A 24,320-nucleotide genomic window follows, 5' to 3' on the forward strand; every position below is an offset into this window, starting at 1 on the left:
AGATCCAATGGTTTGCAGGAGAACGAAGGAAACCAACTGATGAGCAAGGCTAAAAATGGCAGAACCCAAAGAAAGTAAATCACAAATTGAAAGCAGTGAAAATATTTATTGAAGGCACAATTTCAAGAAAAGTTTAAGCTACACAACACTAATGACCAAAAGGGACCCATTTTTTATGTTAAAAAAACAATTTAATTGTGATGTTTTTTTTACTAAGAGGCTCAAGAGAAAGGTCCCAAGCTGTAATCAAAATATACATGTTTCATAGATATAAAACCTATCGTTTCTGAATACCAACTTTGTGGTACAAAATAAACTATATACAGCTTTTCACCCCCCTGACAATGACCTCACTTGAAGAAATCCTGCCATCTTAATGTTAAGTGATTGAGGTTGTAATGATTTTAAATGCTGTGCAATTTTGCATAATTGGGAAATCCACTCCTGGCCTGGGATATGCAAAGCAAGTAAAATACCTATAATAGCAGTACATGCTACATATTGATATGGAGACAAGTGTCGCTTATTCTTGAGTAATCTACAAACCAATTGTCAATCCTCTGCATTGCTGGAGTCCAATTATGAATAGGTTAGCATGTAATAAACTGGTGTTCAAGAAAACTAGTGATCGAACAATGTCTGAGCACTGTGGTTCCTCACATGACCCTGAAATTCTATTGCTTTGCACCAATTTAAAATAAGGAACTTGATGCAATTAATTGTGAGGAAAGAACCTCAACATTTCCCAATATAAAATTATGCACATGTGGAATGTCCAAGTATTAAGACTGATAATTACCTTTTAAAATGTGATCTACAACAGTGTCCACCTTCACTGTAGCAGAATCACTGCAGACCTTTACATTTATGCCAGATGTGTGCATTTCCTATGAGCCTGAGGGGACTTAAGGCAGGAACATACGTTTCTAAACAGACCAAAAAAGGCTTAGTTTGAAAGGCACTTCTCCAAAAACTCAAAATGGATTTCAATTTAAGTTGAACGTTGTCCAGATCCACAAGTCCAGTCCATAGACTACCAAGAAAGAGGGTGCCGTATTGCCGTTAGCAATGACTGCATTAAGGTAAAGTCACAGCCCTGTACAATAAGGCTACTAACCCCTTGTGATAAGGCCTTTGAAAACACTATGCCGAGTAACAGACATATGAAAGTATTCACTCTTGTTTTAGGAGCACATGTAAATATGTGAAATAACCATCATTCATCTTGGCATTCAACTGACAGACGCTTCCAATTCTTAAGTTTATTTTATAATTCACAGCAGCAGAGTCACAATAGTCCGCTTTTGTCTGATCCCCGTAAGAGCCTTGTAAAATGTGCTATAATGGGCAGGCAGACTACCACAACTCTGTGGCAGTGCATTATGAATAAAGCTGTGTATACAGGTTCGCTAAAATAACTTGCAGAAAGGCCTTATTTGGTTTTGCGCTGTAGTGTATCACAAAATTGTATAAATATACTAAATAGACAGCCACTGCATCAGGAGGCAAGCCATTAAGACAAATCATAAGACATTGTAAGCCATACTTATCAGGAAAGTTCTAGTAAGACCTTTTGCTAAGGCACAGTCGTTAAGGCAACCACTGACCAATACCTATAAGCTACAACAGTATATAGGAATAACAATGTGTACAATACTGGATTTGTACAAAACTTATTGCATATATTTCATAAAAAATGCAAACCTACATCTAGACATACAGTAAACAAGACTAATAATCAAACCCTGGTACAAGGGGTTTACATATTTAAAAAATAAAAAAGCTAGATAATGAGTTGTGGATTTAATCTTCCCAACTAACTAGCTCATCTTACTTTTAAAATAAGACTAAAAAGAAAACCTTCATAATACATGGGGGGGATGAACCACCTTGTAATACATTTTATACAAACGGTAAACCCATATCAGCTGTAAACCTGGTCTTCGCAAGCAAGAATTGGAGAGAGGAAGATAAGCTAAATTTTGTTTTGGCTGTAAAATGCCAACGTATCAAATTGAAGGACACAAGACTTCTGGAGTAAGGCACAGAAAACATCTGAAGGCAAAGAGGACATGAGGCGTCACAGAAGTACCTCAGAACCTAGTGGTGTTGGAACCCAAGGGCAATGGAATTTACCAAAAGACTGAAGTTCAGGCTACGCCAATCTCTTAAATCAGACAGGCAAGTGTAAACTACTTCTGTCGGTGCAGAGAGCAAGGAATTAATTTACCTCGCAAAGGCAAGATGATAGAAACATAAAACTTTTCTTTTTTACCCAGTAAAATCGGGTGTGCACGTTTCTTTTCCATATGGTTTATAGGTCGACTTACATAGATATGCGTATATAAATATACTAGGAATGATGGAAGTGATTGCTGTGGTGGATGCTACTTCACGACTGAAGAGTCGCTTCCCCACAACTTGACATAGTAGAGGTCGTGAAGGGATGGGGGCGGCCCATTAGCAGTAGCGTTTTGGGCTGCACCCCTCAGATGGTAGATTTGGAGAAGGAGACCCTCAGGTGGTGGTTCTCACCCAGGTCGTGATTGTGGAACTCAATGAGGGACTCTATGGCCTCCTCAACTGAGCTCATCTGGACCAAGGCCATCTTGCGGTCTTTCCTAAAAAATAAAAACATTGCACACGGTCAGATATGCAGCCTTTCCTTAAACATTCAAAGGGCTAGTTCATCCAAAATGACATTTTGGTTTCCTTACCCTGTTGCGGTATATGGACATGGTGTGGCAACAATCCTTGCCTTCGTTTAAGTTATGTTTCACTGGCACGGTTTCACAGTGCTAATGTTTAAGCATTTATGGCACAAATCTCATTCAAGTCATAGGACCAATATTAGCATTTATTTATTAATTCAGGGGAAACCCATTGAGACCAGGGCCTCATTCTCAAGGGTGCCCCGATCACTAATACAACAAATCAATTCAATTTTAAAGAGGGCATTCAATACAATGTAAAAAAAAAACAACACACAACACAATTTGAAAAATGGTTACATTCCTCATCTACTAGGTCCTCAAAACGAAAATTGCCAGAGCAGCACCAGAACATTCACTTGTAATGAGCTTTGTAAATTGTTCCAGCTGTTATATGCATTAAGACTAAAAGCTGATTTACTCAATTCGGTGGACACCCGAGGAACCTCAGTTAACCAGTTTGGTGTTATTTATTACGCTGCTCTATCGATCGCTACATACAGTGTCTTAAGGTATTCACACCCTTGGATGTTTTTCCACAATTATGTTGTGTTAAATCCTGCATTTAAAATGGATTAACATGAGATGTGTCACTGGCCTACACGCAATACCCCATAATGTCAAAGTGGATTTATTTTTACAAATTAATAAAAAATTGAAAGCTAAAATGTCTTTAGTCAATAAGTATACAACCACTTACAGCAAGCCTAAATAAGTCCAGGTGTAAAAATTTGCTTAAGTCACATAAGATGCATGGACTGTGTGCAATAATAGTTAACATGAATTTTGAATGACTACGTCATCTCTGTACCCCACACACAATCATCTAAAAGGTCCCTCAGTTGAACAGTGAATTTCAAACATATTTCAACCACAAAGACCAGGGTTGTTTTCCAATGCCTTGCAAAGGGCACCTACAGGTAGATGGGTAAAAAAAAAAAAATGTTTAAGCAGACATTGAATATGTCTTTGAGCATTAAGTTATTAATTACACTTTGGATGGCGTATCAATACACCCAGTCACAAGGATACAAGCGTCCTTCCTAACTCAGTTGCCGGAGAGGAATGAAACCGCTAAGGGATATCATTAAGCCAATGGAGACTAAAACAGCGACAGCTTTTTCCAGCGACAGCCATTAAACTGAGGGATGGCTCAACATTGTAGTTGCTCCACAATACTAACTGAATTGACTGAGTGAAAGGAAGCCTGTACAGAATAAAAATATATTCCAAAACATGCATCCTGCTTACAAGGCACTAAAGTAATATTGCAAAAAATGTGGCAAAGCAATTAACTTTTTGTCCTGGATACCAATTATGTTCAGGGCAAATCCAATACAACACATTACCGAGTACCACTCTCCATATTTTCAAGCATAATGGTGGCTGCATCATGTTATGTGTAATCATTAAGGACTGGGGAGTGTTTCAGGATAAAAAAAATTGAAAACAGAACTAACCACAGGCAAAATCCTAGAGGAAAACCTGCTTCGGTTTGCTTTCCACCAGACCGAGATTTCACCTTTCAGCAGGACAATCACCTAAAACAATGCCAAATCTACACTGGAGTTGCTTACCAAGAGTGGTCAAGTTACAGTTGACTGAAATCTACGACAAGACCTGAAAATGGTTGTCTAGCAATGGTCAAAAACTAATTTGACAGAGCTTGAAGAATCTTTTCAAGAATAATGGGATGTTGCTGCACAATCCAAGTGTGGAAAGCTCTGAGACATATCCAGAAAGACTCACAGCTGTAATCGCTGCCAAAGGTGCTTCTAGAAAGCATCGACTCAGGCATGTGCATACTTATGTAAACAATATATTTCTGTATTTCTTTAAACATGTTTTTACTGTCCATTTTGAATTCAAGTTGTAACAAAATGTGGAACAAGTTAAAGGGTAGGAATACTTTCTGAAGACACTTTGTCAGGCTACCATCATTGAAGATGTTTGTGGTGATGTCAAAATGAGGGGTGTTGTACAAAACGTTTGAATTACCTCGAACCAATCAGAGTGCCAAAGCCACATTTTCAAACGCTGCATTACCCATGTGTGTTCTGGCTCTGGCCAACCCATCGGTTTTTGGAAACAGTCAGACGATCTAGAATGGATTTCTATTCAAGAAATCATCAGGGAGGTACTACGGCCCAGACATTGCGTTTGGCCGGAGCAAGGAGTTTGGGTAGCCAGGCAAGCGTAGTAGAGTTTTTTTTAATAAAAAATTGTGAGGTGAACGGGACTTTAATGAGGACTAGCAAACCTTTTGATACAGGATGCAGTGCCGAGTATTAAAACAGTCACCTGCGATAAAGCGAAGGGCGCTATGGTAGACAGCATTCAAAAGGTTTCAGAGTAGCGGCTGCTGCATTCTGGTAAATGGTGTCAGCCTAGTCAAGAACTGGCAGGAAAATTGACTGTACAATCTGCTTTTTAGGGAGAGGCAAAATATATTTCTAAATAATTCCACTTTAAATCTTAGTTTCCTTGCTCAGTGTTTAAAACTTTAAATAAAAAATATAGTCAAGAACCCAATCGATGGGAGAACCATTCAATAAATATGTAGCACAAACATTTTTGCCAGAATTCAAGAACATTTAGTCTTGCCCACATTAAGTACAAGTTTTATAAAGGCAAAAAAGTCAGATTGCAACTAACGACTGGTCTACAGTTGGGGCGATTGCATACATGACAGCATCGTCTGCATACAGATGAATATAACACTTTCACCGATAGACAAATATTTATATAAATAGTAAAGAGAACAGGTCCCAATATCGACCCCTGCGGTACACATTAAGTAATAGCCAGAAAACTAGACTTAACACCATCAGAAATCGAAGTGTTCCGTCTGACAGAAATTTCAAACCACTTGAAAGAAGCCTGATCCAGGCCTATATCAGTCAACTTTTAAAATGATAATGTGATGGTCAACCATGAAGACCTTGGAAAAGGTCTATCAATAAGGCAGAAAAAAATAATGATCTAAGCAATTTTAACAATAACACGATGCCATGTTCAGGTCTAAAACCAGACTGGTGCACATTAAGAATAGAGTGAGAAGCTGCGAGTTCAGGGATTATTTATTTGGAAATTGGACAGCAGTTATCTAAGTCAGAAGGATCTCATCTTATGTTGGGGGACGACGTGACGCTTTCCAGATCTTCAGGATAACACAAGAAACAATCGTCAAATTAAAAATGGGGCAAAGGTTCTGCAATAAGTGGGGCAGAAAGCTGCATTAAACAGGATTAAGTGAATCAGACCCTATGGATTTTAAAATATCAATCTTTAGAAAAGCACTTAGTACAACAGACAAATGGTAGAAAGGAAAATAAAGTATGCGATTGTTAGAAAAGATTGTACAGAATGATGCACTGAGTCGACTAAAGGACTCCGGAATGAGGAATTTTCAAAGGCTATCCTTTCAAATAGGTGGCCAGCTGAAGCAAAATGGTTATTAAAAGCACCACAAAATGTCAATTTTGTCTAGCATGGGACCAGAGACTGTCATAACCTGCTGGGGCAACGAAGGGGTGGAGTTTTGTTTCAAAGATTTGACCACTTTCCGGAAGTTGGCTGGATTACCAACCCTCTGTAAATGACTGTTGAGCTTCACAATCAATTTTAGATACTTTCAGATGATTTAGACATGATGCCCGAATGATTTGAATGGGATTCATGACACATATTCTAACATTTCTGAATTTGGAAACAGTGCCAGGGGACCTAGACCAAAGCATGGATTGCTAGCATACCTTGTTCATAGACTGCTTACAGGGTAAGGAAACCAATGTCTTTTTGTTATTTGGGTGAACTACTCCTTTCTCACACGGTCAGATACAGTGCATTCAGCAAGGAATCAGACCCTTTCCCTTTCCCACATTGTTAAGTTAGTCTTAGTTTTTTTTTTTATGTCCTCAATCTCCACACCCCATAATGACAAAGTGTTTAGACATTTTTCCACAATTATAACAAAATAGAAACAATTGCCTTATTTACATAAGTATTCACACCCTTTGCTATGAGACTCAAAATTGAGCTCAGGTGCATCCTGTTTCCATTGATCCTTGAGATCCTACAACTTGGAGTCCACCTGTGGTCATTTGTATTGATTGGACATGATTTGGAAAGGCACACCTGTCTATATAAGGTCGTACAGTTGACAGTGCATGTCAGAGCAGAAACTAAGCCAGGAGGTCGAAGGAATTGTCCGTAGAGCTCAGAGACAAAATTGTGTTGATGCACAGATCTGGGGAAGGGTACTAAAATATTTCTGCAGCATTGAAGGTCCAAGAACGCAGTGGCCTCCATCATTCTTAAATGAAAGAAGTTTGGAACCACCAAAACTCTACCTAGAGCTGGCCACCCAGCCAAACTGAGCAGTCAGGGGAGAAGGGCCTTGGTCAGGGAGGTGACCAAGAACCTGATGGTCACTGACAGAGCTCCTCTGTGGAGATGAGAGAACCTTCCACAAGGACAACCATCTCTGTAGCACCGCACCAATCAGGCCTTTATGGTAGAGTGGCTGGACGGAAGCCACTCTTCAGTAAAAACCACATGACAGCCCTCTTGGAGTGTGTCACAAGGCACCTAAAGGACTCTGACCATGAAAAACAAGATTCTCTGGTCTGATGAAACCAAGATTTAACTTTGGCCTGAATGCCAAGCGTCATGTCTGGAGGAAACCTGGCACCATCCCTACAGTGAAGCGTGGTGGCGGCAGCATCATGCTGTGGGGATGTTTTACAGCGGCAGGGACTGGGAGACTAGTCAGGATCAAGGGAAAGATGAACAGAGCAAAGTACAGAGATCCTTGATGCAAACCTGCTCCAGAGCACTCAGGACATCAGACTGGGGAAAGGTTCACCTTCCAACAGGACAACGAGCCTAAGATAACGCAAGAGTGGCTTCTGGACAAGTCCCTGAATGTCCTTGCGTGGCCCAGCCAGAGCCCGGACTTGAACCCGATCGAACATATCTGGAAATACCTAAAAATAGCTGTGCAGCGTCGCTACCCATCCAACCTGACAGAGCTTGAGGGGATCTGCAGAGAAGAATGGGAGAAACTCCCCAAATACAGGTGTGCCAAACTTTTAGCGTCATACCCAAGATGACTCGAGGCTGTAATCACTGCCAAATGTGCTTCAAAGTACTGAGTAAAGGGTCTGAATACTTACGTAATTTTTTTAATTTATACACAAACGTGCAAAAAAATTCTAAAACATGTTTATGCTGTGTCATTATGGGGTATTGTGTGCAGATTGATGACGCTATTTTAGAATGTGGCTGTAACGTAACAAAATGTGGAAAACGTCGAGGGGTCTAAATACTTTCCAAATACAGACTTTCCTAAAGACATCATACACGTGAGCAGATAAAACATAAAGTTAAAATTTATGGCTGTTTGAGAGGGAAAAAAGAAAACTTACTGGAAGAACTTGAAGGCCTTGACCATTGCACCGGAGCTCGCAAACAGCATCTTGAGGTCATCCTCAACCACAGAGGGACTAAAAAGAAAGACATTGTAAAACTTGATAAGCTTTTAGCAGTAGTTTACCAATACATTTGTAGAGTTTTTTTCAAACCACGAAAGCGGTACCTCAGGATTAGCAGCTATCGAAAGGGTCAGGGGACTGATTGCAGGAGAAACTCCTCCAGTCTACTTACGGGATGTTTGAGAGGTGCAGGGTGGCTGAGGGAGGGAATATGTTAGAGTAGTTCTTGGAGCCGGGCTTCTTAAAGCGGTGCAGGGGTGAGTTGCTGTAGTCCTTTGTCAGGCCCTGGTCCTCATGGCCCTCGCGGGGCAGCTGAACATTGGTGTGTTTGGACAGGGTGACGCGCAGCGCTTTCCCGTGGAGCCTCTGGCCATTCAGGTGGCTCATTGCTGTTAAAAGCAGAGGTTAAACACTGAGTCTAATATTCAAGGGTTGGGTATATTTCCATCGCTAAATAACCTCAGGTTATTTATTTTTATCCCTTTAGCATCATTGTCAGATGCACATCACTCCCTACACATTGCGGTTCAGTTGGAACTAGTTCTTGGATTTGTTGGAGGTATTCCTTCCCAGGACAGTTTAGCTGGGCCTTACCTAGCTGCGCCTGAGTCCCATCAGACATCTGGATCAGAGCGTTCTCCTTCTTGTTGAACAGGATCTTCACTCTCATCACATCGCCATATACACCTTCACACAGATTTAAAGGGGGGGGGGGGACAACCATTTGAAAATCAATTTCACTCTAAACCAGACCAAGCCATCCAATCAAAACCATGTCTTTGGGCACTTAAGATTTGGTTAACACCCATCTAAGCACCACAGGGAAGCTGGGTATATGAATAGCTTCAGTTCATAATCAAGATGCTCCTCCATTTATCTAAATGATAAGGGGGGCAAAATACATTCTAGCAAGAGTGACTAAAGCCACTGATCATTGCAATATTGCATCATGGCCACTAGTGGGAATTGGTCATTTACCATCTCAGGAGGTACTTGTGACTTTACACCATAAAAGCCCATTTAAAATAAAGTGTAGGCTACTGTTTGTACATTGGTTTTAATACATTCAAAGACTTGAAATAGTCTGAGACAGGCTGTGGAACTTAATGTCACTATACTTGGACAGAAAAGGTAAAATAAGGGATTTATGTAGTTTATCAAGGAGGATATTACTTTTGCGTCTACAAAAGGACGCCTCCCTGCTAAATTGGTAAAAAAACATTTAGGAAAATGAAGGCACTTAATGGTTAAAAAAACAGACTGCAAGTCAGAAATTTAGAATAAGGATCAGAAGGAATGCAAAATTGGCCATATGTACTCTGCACAAATGGGAGTCTTGACCATTAACCAAAAGCAATTGATACAGCGTTCATAAAGGGCATGCAAGATGACAAAAATCAAGCATGCAAACTATGACAATAGACAGATGATAAAATCTAAATGTACAGTGGCAAAGTTACAGCATCTCACCGAACTTTCCACAAGATATTCTTATAAATTAAAATGCACAACGTGCAGTTGTCATTTGCACTATGTTTAAAGGAATATTCAACTCTGATCTGGAAATTATTCATAGGTTTTCTTGACATGAAATTGGTCCATAGTATTAAAAAGACTAGTCTGCAATATCCATATAGCGTGGGACCAAAAATTGCAGCATTGAGACATCGGCCCAAAATTGCATTTAAGGTCCACGTATTCTTGACCAATTTGGCTTAAGTTGATGATCAGACTCAAAACCATAACTATAGACCTTTTTCAGAGAAAGAAAATAGTTTGATAAATTGTCAAATCAGTATCCCTTTAAAGACAGCTGTGGACAGAAACCATGAAAATGCTGCAACTTTTTGCCAAGTGTCTCAAATCAACACGCAAAATATTTGACAACTAAAATAACAAAAAAAACTGAAACAAATTAGTTAAGAAAAAGAACAGAACAAACAAGTAGTAATAATAAAAAAGGTGCTAATGATAACATACCGAAAAGAATAAAGAGGCATTGGGGCGTAACTCTCTTTATAAGACAGCAGAGGAAGGCAGCGGAGGGAGGAAGGGACAGGAAAAAGATCGGAGGCAGGAGAGTGGAGGTTCAACATATCATCCACAGCGGAGGCAGTTCCACGGGGAATGGCAACAAAAAAAAACGGTGGTTGGATCATGAGGGTTAATAAATTGGACAGGAGCAAAGTGGGAGGAGATGTGGAGGTGGTGGAGGGGTGGTATATGTAACAATATGATATGAGCAAAGATAAGTTAATATATTAACGTGTGTTTATATGAATGTGATGTGTACACAATGGATGATGTGGTATAATGGTTGAGAGAAGAAAGTGGGAGAGGGAATTCATGGGGCGTGCAGTCAGTTTGGCAAAAAAAAAAGTTTCCAGGTGAAGGTATTAAAACCAAAAAAGAGGGGGAGGGGGAATGGGAGGGAGAGAAACAAGAAAAGGAGGTAAAAAACAAGGTCAGTATACAAAGAAATATGAAGTGTTCCATCCAGTATAGAATGTGCTTTAAATCAGAGTGAAGATTACAAACCAACAATGAAACTAGGAGGAATGATACACATGAGGCTGAGACAATACTTCTATAATTCTGTCTGTGTTGACGTGCACCATTACTTTTGAAGAGATACATTCTTTAAATGAATGATTGTAGAAATATTTGTTGGGCTTAAGCTAAAGGCCATGTTAAATGTATAAAAGCAATATTGCACTGCCTGTATGGAGTTTATGGAATGAGCTGTCCAATAATTTAAAGTTTATCATGCTCAGTAGATTAAGAGGGACTGGTACCATTATGTTGATGAATATAATGTTCAGAAATTCCACACAGTTAACGTACAATATATAGGTCCAATATGGTCCAGTATGGTAAATAATATAGCTATGTATGAGGGCACAAATAACCTAAAGCTAATCTTCAATTTGAATGAAAACTTGCAAATATTTGGAATTATAATAGTGATTGAATGAGTCAACAAATAAATATTAATGAAGTTTGTGTATCCTAAGTGTTTGCATCTACTGCTAGCGAAACTTCGGTAACGGGGATGGTACAACACTTTCAGAGGAGAACAGGAGTGAGGAAAAACACTAGGGAAAAGCAAAGAGCTCTGCTACACTGTACGCATTGCATTCTTGCAGGAACTAGAGCCAGCATATAATACACAGCCCAATTTACTTGGCGTGTGTCATGTGGGCCCACAAACAGCCACCTCCGAATATGGGCTGCAGTCCAATTCTCTCCCCAAAGTGTGCTCTCATTCACTCCCATGCATGAATTTACAAGAAATGTACTGGTGCGAGAAATTTGGTGAAAACTCACAAAGTAGCCCATGCTTATGACAATCAACTTCTAAATGCACGAGGGGTGAGTGAGCAAGTGCACACTTTGGGGCGCAGGGTAGGGAACAGGAATAAAAACCCACATCCACAGAGGCTTCACAGCTGGACTCAGTCCATCTGGGCCACTATGGGTTGAGAGGGAGTCAAGGAAGAACTAACCTCTGGGTTGAGGTTGCTGACCAGCATGACACAGTGGCCACCGGAGAGTTGGTGGAAGCCCATTCTGCCTGCAGCTGCCACGGGCATGGTCAGTTGGGCCAGGCCTCCGGGGACACCATGCATCGTCAGGCCTGCGGAGGGAAGCAAAAGGGAGGGATACTTTTTTTAAAACTCCTGAATGGGTTGATAGAGAAAAGGCCGGACTGGAAGCCGCTGAGCACGACTGCTAATCTGCTCATAGGTCCGCAAAAGTTTCAAAGTTGTAGTGTTGCCACTCAATGGTAGTGGATGAGGCCAGCTTCCCCCTTGAAATGTAAAGTGTTAGTGAAAATGTCCGTGTAACTACAATCCATCAATGTTGGTCAGGAGCGAGGAAGGTGTCAGAAAGGACGATCAGACTCACCTGTAGCTTGCTGAATGGCGAAGGCCGGGGGGAAGGCATGAGCTCCTGCGTACGGGTTGGCTGAGATGATCCCGGGAGCACCTGGAGAAACACGCATGGATACAGAGGAGTGTTAATTGATTAGTTGCCTTCAGTTTATTGTAAATTATACAAATATTACATGTTGAAAATGATTGGACAGGTGAAGGGTACGGGTTCAGCCGCATAGCTTCCACCTGTCCAATCATGTCTAAATGAGAAGGGAAGAAGGAGGGAGGTAAATTTAAAATGTATTCACCATAGTACTCACCGAAGGCTGCAGCCATGGCCTGGTGGTCGATGGAGGGCTGGCTGTCTCCCGTGGGCAGGTCAGGCCGCGTGTAGTCGCGGCTTTTGTCGTTATTGTACTTCACGTTCAGGCTGGTCAGCTTGGAGAGGTTGATGCGGAGGGTGCAGCAGGCATTGTAGATGTTCTGCCCATCTAAAGACTTCACCACAGGGCAACAGTTTCAGCATTAAATCAAATTTGATTTATCACATGCGCCGACTACAACAGGTGTAGACCTTACCGTGAAATGCTTACTTACAACCCTTATCCAACAATGCAGTTCAAGAAGTTAAGAAAATATTTACCAAATAAACTAACAATTATTATTTATTTTTTTAAATAAACAATAAAACTCCATAACACTCCATTAATGAGGCTATATAGAGTGGGTACTGGTACCAAGTCAATGTGCAGAGGTACAGGTTGGTGGAGGTAATTTGTACATGTAGGTAGGGGTAAAGTGACTATGCATTAATAATCAGCGAGTAGCAGCTGTGTAAAACCAAGGGGGGGGCACCGCCTAGTATATAGGTCCTGGATGGCAGAAAGCTTGACCCCAGTGATGTACTGGGTAATGGTACAGCTGTTGAACTTTGAGGATCTGGGGACCCAAGCCAAATCTTTTCAGTCTCCTGAGGGGGAAAAGGTTCTGTCGTGCCCTCTTCACAACGGTCTTGGTATGTTTGGACCATGATAGTTCGTAGGTGATGTGGACACCAAGGATCTTGAAAATATCGACCCACTCCACTACAGTCCCGTCAATGGGGGCCTGTTTGGCCAGCCTTTACCTGTAGTCCACGATCAGCTCCTTTGTCTTGCTCCCATTGAGGTGTTGTTGTCATGGCACCACACTGCCAGTTCTCTGACCTCCTCCCTATAGGCCGTCTCAACGTTGTCGGTGATCAGGCCTACCACTGTCGTGTCATCAGCAAACTTAATGATAGCGTTGGAGTCGTGCTTGGCCACGCAGTTGTGGGCGAACAGGGAATACAGGAGGGGACTAAGTACACACCCCTGAGGGGCACCAGTGTTAAGGATCAGCGTGGAAGACGTGTTGTTGCCTACTCTTACCACCTGGGGGCGGCGTGTCAGGAAGTCCAGGATGCAGTTGCAGAGGGAGGTGTTTAGTCCCAGAGTCCTTAGCTTATTGATGAGCTTCGTGGGCACTATGGTGTTGAATGCTGAGCTGTAGTCAATGAACAGCATTCGCACATAGGTGTTCCTTTTGTCCAGGTGGGAAAGGGCAGTGTGGATTGCGATTGAGATTGCGTCATGCAAATTGGAGTAGGTCTAGGGTTTCTGGGATGGTGGTGTTGATTTGAGTCATGAACGGCCTTCCAAAGCACAAAATGGCTACTGACGTGAGTGCTATGGGGCATTAGTCATTTTGGCAGGTTACCTTCGCATTAGACTGCATCCAAGGATTTGATCATTCATCTTTCAGACTATTCTTTTCCCCACACTCCACACTTAGAACACATTAAAGTTAGGCTCTGAAAACACAATGAAGAAAAATGGGAGGGGAATAAGAACTGCTGTATATTATTGTGACAGGTAGATGGCACTACTTACCAGTTTAGCGTGCTGAGCGGTCAGACCGTCCGAGTACTGCAGCAGGGCCTGGAACTGGTTGTTTTTGGTAAAGGTGATGATCTTCAGCACTGTGCCAAGCTTAGAGAAGATCTGCATGCAAGGAGGGCATGGTCAGGGGGAATACAAGCTCAGACCTATACAGTCATAAATGTATTGAAAAGTGTTTTACCTGATGCAGCACATCCAGGGTGACTGGGTAGAACAGGTTCTCCACTATAACCCGCAGCACAGGGCTGTGCCCGCCCATGCCCCCTGAGGCATCCACCCCTGCCATGGGCATGCCCCCTGCCATGGGCATGCCCCCTGCCATGGGCATGCCCCCTGCCATGGGCATGCCCCCTGCCTGGACTGCGTTCACTGCCTGCAGTGCCGCCTGGGCTCTCTGTGAAGAGAGGAAGATGGTTCAATGGAAGTGGCAAGAAGCAAGAGAATCTACAAACGCTCAGGTAGAGCTGACCTGACTCCCACAGACAGTCAATACGTTTCAATGTTCTCATTGAACAGCCTCAGGTTAGTTGCTGGACATTTACAAGACATTTCCTGTAAAAATAACTATTTTGGGAAGTAAAAGATTACATTCCAGGGTGCTGCTGACCACTCTGTCCGTGACATGTTTGTATACACAGTGGAAACTCTGGGGCCTGTTTGAGAGTAAAACACCTGGTGGGAAGAAAAACACTGAGGAACACCATGGAGGGAAACTTAGTTTCTACCAGCAAAACCCAAACATCTGGGAATGTTCATCTACACTGCAGCAGTGTTTATGTTACCTTCATTGACCTATTAGCAGATAAGCCTAGAGTAGAGTAATTTGAAGGGGGAGTAGAGTGGACAGCAATGGCTTCCATTGGTCGCCATTGGCATGCGGTCTCCCAGGAAACAGTGTTTAGAAAAAGGGAGGGCCTTGTTGGGAGGGTGCATGGCACACACTAGACCATAAGATATCAGTTGGAACATGTTGGGAGGGTGCATGGTACACACTAGACCATAAGATATCAGTTGGAACATGTTGGGAGGGTGCATGGTACACACTAGACCATAAGATATCAGTTGGAACCAAAATTATTTTCCAATCACGTCAGGTCTGAACAGAACCACCATGTTCCCCCCCTTCCATTCCACTGTTCCGACCAGCAAAAAAGTTCTGAACCGGTTCGAACCCCCCAAAAAGTACTGGTTTATATCCCCATCTTCTGAATCAAGCTTGTAAGGTCAGTACATTAGCCTATGTGTCAGACAGGGGAGGGGCAGGTAGCCTAAACACACACTGGCAAAGATTTTCAGCATGCAGGTAGACACTGGAATAAGTCTGAGTGAGGACTTCGCATACATGCGCTTTGTTGGGGGCCAATTGTTTTTGGTGTGCCTGGAACGCAAAGTATTAATTAGTTCCCGTGCTTTTAAAATAACGCTTCTTTTCTGGAACATTATGGGTCACTTTTGTTCCAGGATACATTTCAGTTCCTTGAAAAAATATATTTTTTCTGGTTTTCAGTTGTGTTCCCTGAACTGGGTGCAACCCCTGCAAGATATTCAGGGAAAGGTAAACTTGAGACACACTCTGCGGAATAAAGTAGAAGTTGAACAAATTAGCAGTCGTATGCCGACAGCTCCATTTTCAGCAACACGGCAGAATATAGCTTAATTCTGATTGGCTAAAGTCAGCTGACAAGTAGACTGGTGGTTTGTTTGTGCAACCACACAAGCCCTGGCAAGAACAGATTGTTTCCAAATGAGTCATTTTGACCCAGCAATACAGGAAACGGAGAGCGCAGGAGGCCAATTCAAAATAAAAAAAAACAAAAATGTGGAACACTACCACAGCAAACTAGTCCGCTGTGGAGGAAACCCACTTCATGTTGGCTCTAAGCATCAAACACACTAATTGCTCGGAGAAACCTAGAAAATGAAAGTCAAAATGAATGAAGAGTAATTATGAAAGAAGGTTCAGGGTGGCAGCTGAAATCCCTTGCTGATGTGTTTTGTAGACAAGCTCCTTTGTCCAAGCAACGTTGAAAACATGAAGCGCACTCGAGTTCAGCCTTCTCTTATGGCCTTCCAGAAGTAGTAAGCCTGCACAGATAAAGGGTTATGCAACTGTTGAGAAGGAAGTAGCTGCAGCAGAGTGACTCACCACTTGGTTGGGGGAGTTGTCCGTCTTGAGCTCCTTGTGGTTGGAGTACTGCATGAAGATGGGGTGGTTGCGGATGACCGGCGTCACCGAGGAGTAGTAGCTGACCATGGTCTGAGCCGCATCCTCGGTGTTCATCTCTATGAAGGCCTGGACACAGGAGAATGTCATAAGAACACCATTTCTGGGAGAGAAAAAAAAAAGTCCAGCTACAGATAGCAGGCGGGCCATATCATTCACTCTACTACTACAACCAGTATGCTCCTCTCTGGTTAACAGTTGGTTACTACTAGCTTATGAAATGGTAACTAATATGCCCCTCCCCTCTGAGCGGAGGGCAAGAGAACCCTGCTAAAGCAAATGAGCTAGGGTTGGCATGTGAGACCACTTACCTGGTTTTTTCCTTTGAGCATGAGCAGGTTGGTGACTTTGCCAAAGGGCAGGCCCAGGGAGATGACCTCGGCCTCATTGATGTCGTTGGGGAGCTTGCGCACGTGGATGACGCGCGACGGGATGCCCGGGCCCCTTATGTCACCTTTGAACTTCTTGCTGTCATTGCCATTGGCTGTGGAGGAGAGGGAGCAAGAAAGAGAGAGAGCCTACTGTTGGGATGTACACCCTTTTGATAATTCAGCTGAAGTAGATCAGAATTGGAAGAGGTGGTGCTCAAACTTCGCTCATCGTGGATTCAAAAGTTTACTTGGTTGATATTAATACAAACGGAGGTTTAAACACTGACCTGCTGCACTGGTCATTATATAGGGTCCGTTTGCCACGCAGGAGAAAAGCTCGTCTGATCCTCTCTGCAAAGGGAGAAGGACATGCAATTGAGACCAATGCAGAACTGCACCACCAGCGTCATTTTAAAGACATGACCAGCCTAATGACTGAATAGCACATTTCTCCCGTTTTATTTTTAGTTAAGACCTATGGTTCACAATGGAAAAGGGAGAAACGTCTTGTCTCGTATGCATTGGGACCAAAAAAGAAACTCCAGGTAAACCCACTTTGACCTATCAAAATAATGGGAAGACCAATATTGACAATCACAAATCTTGGCACAGGTTCTCCCCATCACAGCCAAAACAAACAGATGGACTACTAGGCTGTCCCTCTACTAGGCTTTCCCGTGGACCTGTATGAAGGTACCGGGTGACACATTCCCTTGTGACAAAGGGAACAGGAAAAGGTCAGCTGCTTAGCTAACATGAAAAGTTGTGAACCTGAGTCTACAGCCCCTGAGCTACAAGTAGAAGAAGCAGACAAAGAAAGACGAGGAATGCGCATAGATAAGACCATACGCAGACTGACAGGGATCCAATGACCGGACTTGCTAACCTCGTTAAGTCCTCTATGGCCTACGGTAGGGGAAGGGGGGGTGTAAATGGACACAACCCAATCTCTCCATCCCAACCCCCACTGCCCTTGCATTTCATGTGCATGCATGCGCTTGTATGCATGTTGGGGTCATCCGTATTGGCATAGGTTTAAGGGAGGGAACCAGAGAATTCAGTGGGAAGGGAGGGAAAAAAACAACTCGGTTTCTGGGTCGCCAAGCAGCAGGAATGAGAGGGCGGGGGAGGGACGGGGGAGCAGAAACCCGAGTCATGGGCCTGGTGGTACATCACTCCGCAGTCTGGCACAACCCAGGTGGGTACTGGTAGGGGGTGATGTCTCAGATGGTGATCTGCTCACACACTCCCCATAGTTGATGGACCAATCCCCCAAAAAACAAATTAGCTAAAAGCCTCAACATAATTTTGCTTGAAACAAACGTATAAGCTGTTCTTACATCACCTACATAGCCCAACTATATTTTCCTTGAACTATAAGCCTATGCTGATAAAGAAAAGCCTAAACCACAGTAAAACCGGATTTAAACAAATAGAGCCATAAACATACAATGCCCTATAAAACAGAGGTAGTATGCTTTACAGCGTGTGTAAAACAAGGCTGCACACCATCTGTCCTCTAGTCTATAACACCAACAATAGGTGGAAACAGAGACAACGCTCAAGGAAATGATTCACCACCAGCTAGCCAGCGCTTTTCATGTAATCGACAATGTGGACGGGAAGCTTGCTCTGGTTAACACAAGGAGTACACAACTAAACAGCCTTCCGCAGTGCTGAGATGGCAACAGAATGTGCTCTCCTCTCACCACCAACCCCTCCAAATTCCACTGGTGCGGGACTCAATGAAAACCATATGTAAGGGGTCGAGTGTAAATTGTGTGTAAAGGTCTGCAAAAGAGGTTTGGTAGCAAAAAGCATGTTCCTGGTCCTGCTACAGACTAAAAATAAAATAAATTAACACTTAGCAGGACTGGCAGGCCAAGTCACAGAGCAGGCTTTGTCTGCCACAAACACTCAAATGGCTTTTACAAGGGCAAGGAGAACTTACTACTCAATTGGCCAGACTGTTCGGTAAAAAAAATAGAACTTATTGATTAAAGACATAACACTTGATATGTATTCAGTTGTCAAAAGTTAAGCCCGTTAAGTATTATGTCCTATAAAATAACTATGCGATAGAACAAGACTTGTTATAAAACTCAGTTAAGCTGCAATGCTTTAAAAAGCTGTGCTAAGGCTTTCAGTTGGTTAGCAATGTTAATGAAGTGAGTGGTTTTCTAATGGAGTTTTCAGAGGGAGCTTTTGAGGGCCTAAATTACAAGATTAGAAAGGTGTGGAGAGGGGAAAGCAGGGGGGGTGAAAAAGACTGCGCAGGCAAGCAGGAGACAATGCACCGCAAGAATGGGGTCGTTACCAGGGCAGCACTGAATGTCACTCCGTCCCCATAGAAACCATAGACTGTGGCTCCAGGTGAGGTGCGCTGCTAAACCACACCCGTGACTCTTAGCCTAAATACACAAGGCTGATTCTCTTCAGACCCACAGCCAGGTCTAGAATTCTCCTGGCAATTACCCTGCCGCACACAAATGTTCAAAACTAGTTTAAAAGGCCAGTTCCGATTAAAATAGGGGATCCTTGGAGGTGGCCAAGTGAGATCTTGTTACTTATCAACATGTAAATTATTGAACGGCAATTTAATCCTCTGCCTCTTAAAGCTCAATGCACCGAAGGTGGATCTATCATTCGTCTGCCTATCCTTCACAGCGCTGTGTTTTAGGGACCACCTGCTGTATACATCTGACTGACGAAATGTTTCATGCCATGTAAAAATCGGTGCGCACTCGGCGAGTTATGTACTCTCGGCCAGCAAACACAAATGGTGTGTCTGAACCTCTTAAAGCCACTAAGTCGCGGCTGCCGTGAGTTTTAATCTAGTTCGTAGCCTATATGCTGGCTACCTAGAAACTTTTGCCAATGGCAACTGACATGATCAAACACAGGTCACCCAGCCCTTTCCCATACCATCCTTTCCCTAATCAGCTTGTGTGGGGTAAACAGAGGCCAGAGGAACAACATGCATGTTGAAAATGGGGGGAAACATATTTGCATGTGCTGAAATGGTTCCATTCACCCCACCACCCTCTCCCATCTTTGAGGAATGAGATTGAGGCCATCTCCACAGCCAAGGTAAATAGGCCTAGTCTTTACATTTAATGACCTATTCCTCATCTTTATATAAAAAAAATGTTTAAAGGTAGAGCACAACATAACATAGCATTAGAAAACTATGAAAAACCCCAAAATTACATTTGAGGATTGAACCTGTTCACTACACCTCCAGTGGCATTTCAAGAACATTGACATCAACTATTATGTTGGCCTAAAATAGCTGCAGTCTTCTCCAGGATAACTATCACTTACGAAAATATAGGCCTATAATATCACAATAACATCAAAGTAATAAAATATTGCACTCGCCTGGTTACAATGTTCCTAACTAAATGTTAAGGGGCAACAATTTGTACTGATCCAAATTACACAGTTCCACCCAAGATCCTCCCAACCATTTTGAAACAGTCAACAGGCCATTCTTTGATGTCAGCAGTTTGTAATGACACACCCCAGGGGGAGAACAGGAAACACAAGAAGCAATTAGAAAAATGGAGTGAAAAAAAACCCACCCGCATTCCAGCAAACTGCTCCCTTTTCCTGTGAAGATAACCTGGCTACGTATTACCACCACCTTAAGGTTACCGATGTGCGCTGGCTTGCATGTAACAAAATGGCCTTCTCATATGCACGTGGTACCTGTAAGAATCAGTCTTTGTGCTGTGTGCTAAGAGTCCCCCCTTGGCTAGGTACATACCACAGACGATTATCTCTGCGAAGAAGAGATGCGAGGAATGCAGTTGCTGTGGGGTGGCCTTTGAAGACCAAGCTGGGAAGCGACAGTAACAGTCTGTAGAGCATAGACGTGCAACATGCACCGAGTCAGGAACACCGGCTCCGTGTGTTTGCTCGCCATCCCAAAACCACATATCCTGGAGTCACTCAACATCAACATCCATCAGGGGAATGAGACAGCACTTACAACTGCATATCTGCTGTGTAGAGCATAAAAATCCTCATAAAAATGTCCACCATCTAGAAACATCTGCTTTTGCTCAAGTTAGCTAGCCCTGGCCAATAGACTGCAGGGGGCATTTGATGGTAAAAGTAGGCGTTTTCTTGAGAAATGACCAGCCTATGAGTGGTTCAGCATTACGATTGGCTAACACTTACTGGGACATGTGCTGGTGTATCAGTGAAGAGACAAGCGTCCTTAAGACGTCCTTAAGAGAGACAAGCGCTTGGAGGAGCCAGAACACTGGAATGTACCAAGAGCATTCCCGGCACAATGCCAAAGCCAACCAATAATTAGGCTCGACTTTTTCCACAGCAACGTTCTCGCCACACAGAATGAAAACAGTTTGAGAAATGTAAACTTGGTAACTGGTTACCAGTGACAAGGCAGAGTTTTACTTTTGCTTGCCCCCATAAAGTGTAGCAAAGTGTCACGAAAGAAAACAAGCAACATTAGGGAGGAATTTCCCCTTAATTGTATCCTTTACTTTGTGCATGCCTCCTCTACAGTTCCACAACACGGTTTAATCAGTCAACTACCATGAAAAAATGCTAACAAAAGGAACCTGTTGGGTGACTTGAAGCCAATTAAAAACTTGCGACCTAAGCAAACTGGATATTCCCACTGCCAGATCCAAACTGGTTGTAGGTGTGCCTTCACATGCTAGCTTCTTTGAACGCTTTCATTTCTCATGGCGCAAATAGTTGGCATGGCTGCCGTAATAACAAGAATCTAATTAGGGATAAAATGCAGCACGAGCAACAATTGGTCAAATCCACACACGGCTACATCCATAGGTCATTCTAATCTGAAGCCCTTGTCAAACACCTCTTGTTCTGTCATGTTGAAGCAGGGGAAAAGCGAAAGGAGAAAAGAGGGTGCCTACCTTTGTACCAACTGTAATATCGTGGACACTGCTGTGAAGAAAAGAGAAGACAGGAATGTTAGAAGCAGTAAGGATGAAAGATTAAAATGCCCAAATTAAGGTTAAAAGACTAAGAGGTTCACTATTGTATAGTTAAGATCCAGAAACCCCAAAAGGTAGAGAAAAGCTTTAAAAAAAACAGCTAACTAGATTTATTTATCAGATGCAGAAAAGTTGGAAAGCGGACAGTCAGTCAACATTGGTACCATTAGGCTACTCAACTTTTTTTAAGTGCATTTTATTGTCCAAGTGTCTAACCTTAATATGAAGCAAAACTGCCATATAGGCTGCCTAGCCAACAATAAAAAATAGTTATGTCAAAATAAGAGCAGGATGTCACCTCAGAAAAAGCTAAGTTAAGACCAAACACTTCCAAAAACACTACCAAAATAAACGTGCTCTGCACTTAGGCCTGAACTCAAGTTAATAGGCAGGTTTCCATGGACCCAGTTTTATACGACAAAAGCAACGTCGCAATGTCTATTTTCTATGCGATCTTTCTAAATGTTGACAAAAAAAATCCCATGACAAGTTAATGGAAAAGTAGCTAATGACTTCATTTTTATTTAAGCTTTATTTAACTAGAAAATCAGCTAAGAACAAATTCTTATTTACAATGACAGCCTCGGAACAGTGGGTTAACTGCCTTGTTCAGGGGCAGAACGACAGACTTTTACCTTGTCAGCTCGGGGATTCGATCTAGCAACCTTTCGGTTACTGGCCCAATGCTCTAACCACTAGGCTACCCTGCTGCCCCTCAAAGGAACCATGCAGAACATACAATTGTCAAGTTTCATAAACCGAATACGCAATAGCATTGAACATCTGGAGCGGTGCTGCCACCAGTAAGGTCGGGTGCTAGATTAGATGTTACAGATGATAGTTTATTCTTTTGACACAAATAAGACTTGGGAGGTTGCCAAATGCCTCTCCACTTCTAAATGTATGTTGAATGTCCATAATAGGAATTGCTAGAAAGTAAAAAGTTTGACTTTATAATTCTACCAAGATCAAGTAGAAAAACAATGTGGGCCAATTGTCTAAATTGCATTTAAGGCAAAGCATTCCCTTGATACCCCCTAATGTTAAAGGTGGAAAGAGCAAACAGCAAACCGTTCCCTTTCCCACAGCTTTGCCCATGAAAAATGAGTGGTATTTGGCGGACACTCAGTTGAAGATTAACCTCCACATCCTGTTTCTCATGCGAGACAGCCAGGAAACTCAGCCCAAAAGCTCTCTCAAGCCTTCCTCCCATCTACCACCCTTTCTCAATCATAATTAGATTGATCAACCACTGATCAATATAAATAACTTGACCAGTGGCTGAAAAACACAGTAACATAAATATGTGCCGTTCTTTAGGACAAAAGGAATATACATATGCAAAATTGTCTTGTGGCAAATATGCCCCTCACACTGCCATAAGCCAAATATCTGCAGCCATGACAAATTCCTTGTGGTTTCAAAGCCCACACATGACAATTTTACAAAAAAAATGCTAAATGCTTTCTTTACACGTTGGAATCTACTGAAAAAGAAAACTGTTCCATCTTTTAGGATTATATGCTTTCAAAGTAGACAAATAAAGGCTACATTGACTGCAAGGGGGAGGATAAGCAAGACAATGCAACAGCTCAAATCACTCCCTCAATTCTCACACCAAGTCATTGCATGCTGAGAAACCTGATCACCACCATTATGGAGGTTTCTTAGCATCAACAACGGGGATCTCACAGTGCTACATGAATTAGACGTAAAAATTGATTCCAACATACAACAAAAAATCTAAGTGATATGAAAATCAGCCTAAAAATCATGTTTATTATCCGATATTCACAACTAATGAACTGGTACCTTGCATTTAAAAATGTATATGAAAATAAGAACTTACTCTAGTTCAGTGACGTAAGTAGATCCCATAGGATACAAATCAGTCTCTAGACGGCTGGAAGAAATGTGGGGTTAATAACAAGCCTATAATATTATATTTTCACTGTTTGCTCTGAATTTCAAGCATAATGATCTCTATAGCAATATTAACAACATTTAAAAATTCTCAAGTATTGTTTATCTCTGCACGTCTGCAGCAGAAATATTACTTGTGTACAACAAGCATGGTAGGGTAACCACGTTAGCAACGTCATGGCAAGACTGCTAAAACTAAGTAAATAGCTATAGTTTAACCGTCAGCGAAGTTAGACAATACGGTAGGTAGATAGGCCCATCTACATTACAATATCCTGGCAAACATTCTTGCAACACACACTAATCCAACGCCCCACTGCCACAGGTGGTTCCAATTTTCAGTGGCTAGAACTAATGCCTTAGCCAAACTAGCATCCATACCACAGAAAAGCTAGCTAGTCCACTCAATATGCGTCAGTCTTGTTTTTTATTACCTAAAGAGCAATTTAGTCTAGACAACAGCAAGAAAATAGCCTGCTAGTGTTAACTACAACGCCAAAACAACAATGTTGGTTGGTAACTAACGACGTTAAGCATCTCGGAGTATCTATCACGGATGTACAGCAAATAAGCTTTACCATGTTTCCATCGCAACCAAAAGACAATAACACAATATTAGGTTAACTAGCTCATTTTCGTTACAGGACATATTTAATATAGCATGTTAGTTTGTTGCTCTTTTCTCGAGAGCATAACTTCTTCCTTGAACTTACCCGTCCATTGCACAACACGGAACTAACTACACAAGTTAGACCAACAAGTCTGTTGCCTGGCTGACTTTTCTTATACCCTTACAAAATGGCGG

The 24,320-nt window shown here is 42.3% G+C and overlaps 1 protein-coding gene across 7 annotated transcripts; it reads right to left on the reverse strand.

Annotated features, from left to right (window-relative positions):
* Nucleotides 1–86: 86 nt before the first annotated feature.
* LOC139540779 (polypyrimidine tract-binding protein 1-like) lies at nt 87–24,320 on the reverse strand. 7 transcript variants are annotated; one of them, XM_071344739.1, is made up of 16 exons: nt 24,229–24,320; nt 23,442–23,495; nt 21,512–21,539; nt 16,886–16,949; nt 16,539–16,711; nt 16,150–16,296; nt 14,185–14,397; nt 13,995–14,105; nt 12,405–12,582; nt 12,116–12,196; nt 11,713–11,843; nt 10,187–10,220; nt 8,801–8,893; nt 8,379–8,595; nt 8,141–8,218; nt 87–2,621 (listed from the first exon to the last, which is right to left on the reverse strand). In XM_071344739.1, the coding sequence occupies exons 1-16, from the start codon at nt 24,234–24,236 to the stop codon at nt 2,489–2,491; spliced, it is 1,743 nt and encodes a 580-aa protein (XP_071200840.1). In that variant the 5' UTR covers nt 24,237–24,320; the 3' UTR covers nt 87–2,488. The 7 variants fall into 7 exon arrangements, with proteins under 7 accessions (XP_071200840.1, XP_071200838.1, XP_071200839.1 ...); XM_071344737.1 differs by having other exon boundaries at nt 12,393–12,582; XM_071344738.1 differs by having other exon boundaries at nt 21,512–21,542.

Source organism: Salvelinus alpinus, chromosome 16 (assembly GCF_045679555.1).
Source record: "Salvelinus alpinus chromosome 16, SLU_Salpinus.1, whole genome shotgun sequence".
Lineage (NCBI taxonomy): Eukaryota > Metazoa > Chordata > Actinopteri > Salmoniformes > Salmonidae > Salvelinus > Salvelinus alpinus.

Bases quoted from the DNA above. Each gene is read 5' to 3' on its own strand.
- LOC139540779 (XM_071344736.1), bottom strand. The intron at 10,221-11,712 runs GTTAGTTCTTCC...TGTCTTATAAAG, and splicing joins TCAGCAACCTCAACCCAGAG to AGAGTTACGCCCCAATGCCT. The intron at 8,894-10,186 runs GTATGTTATCAT...ATCTGTGTGAAG, and splicing joins ATGCCTCTTTATTCTTTTCG to GTGTATATGGCGATGTGATG.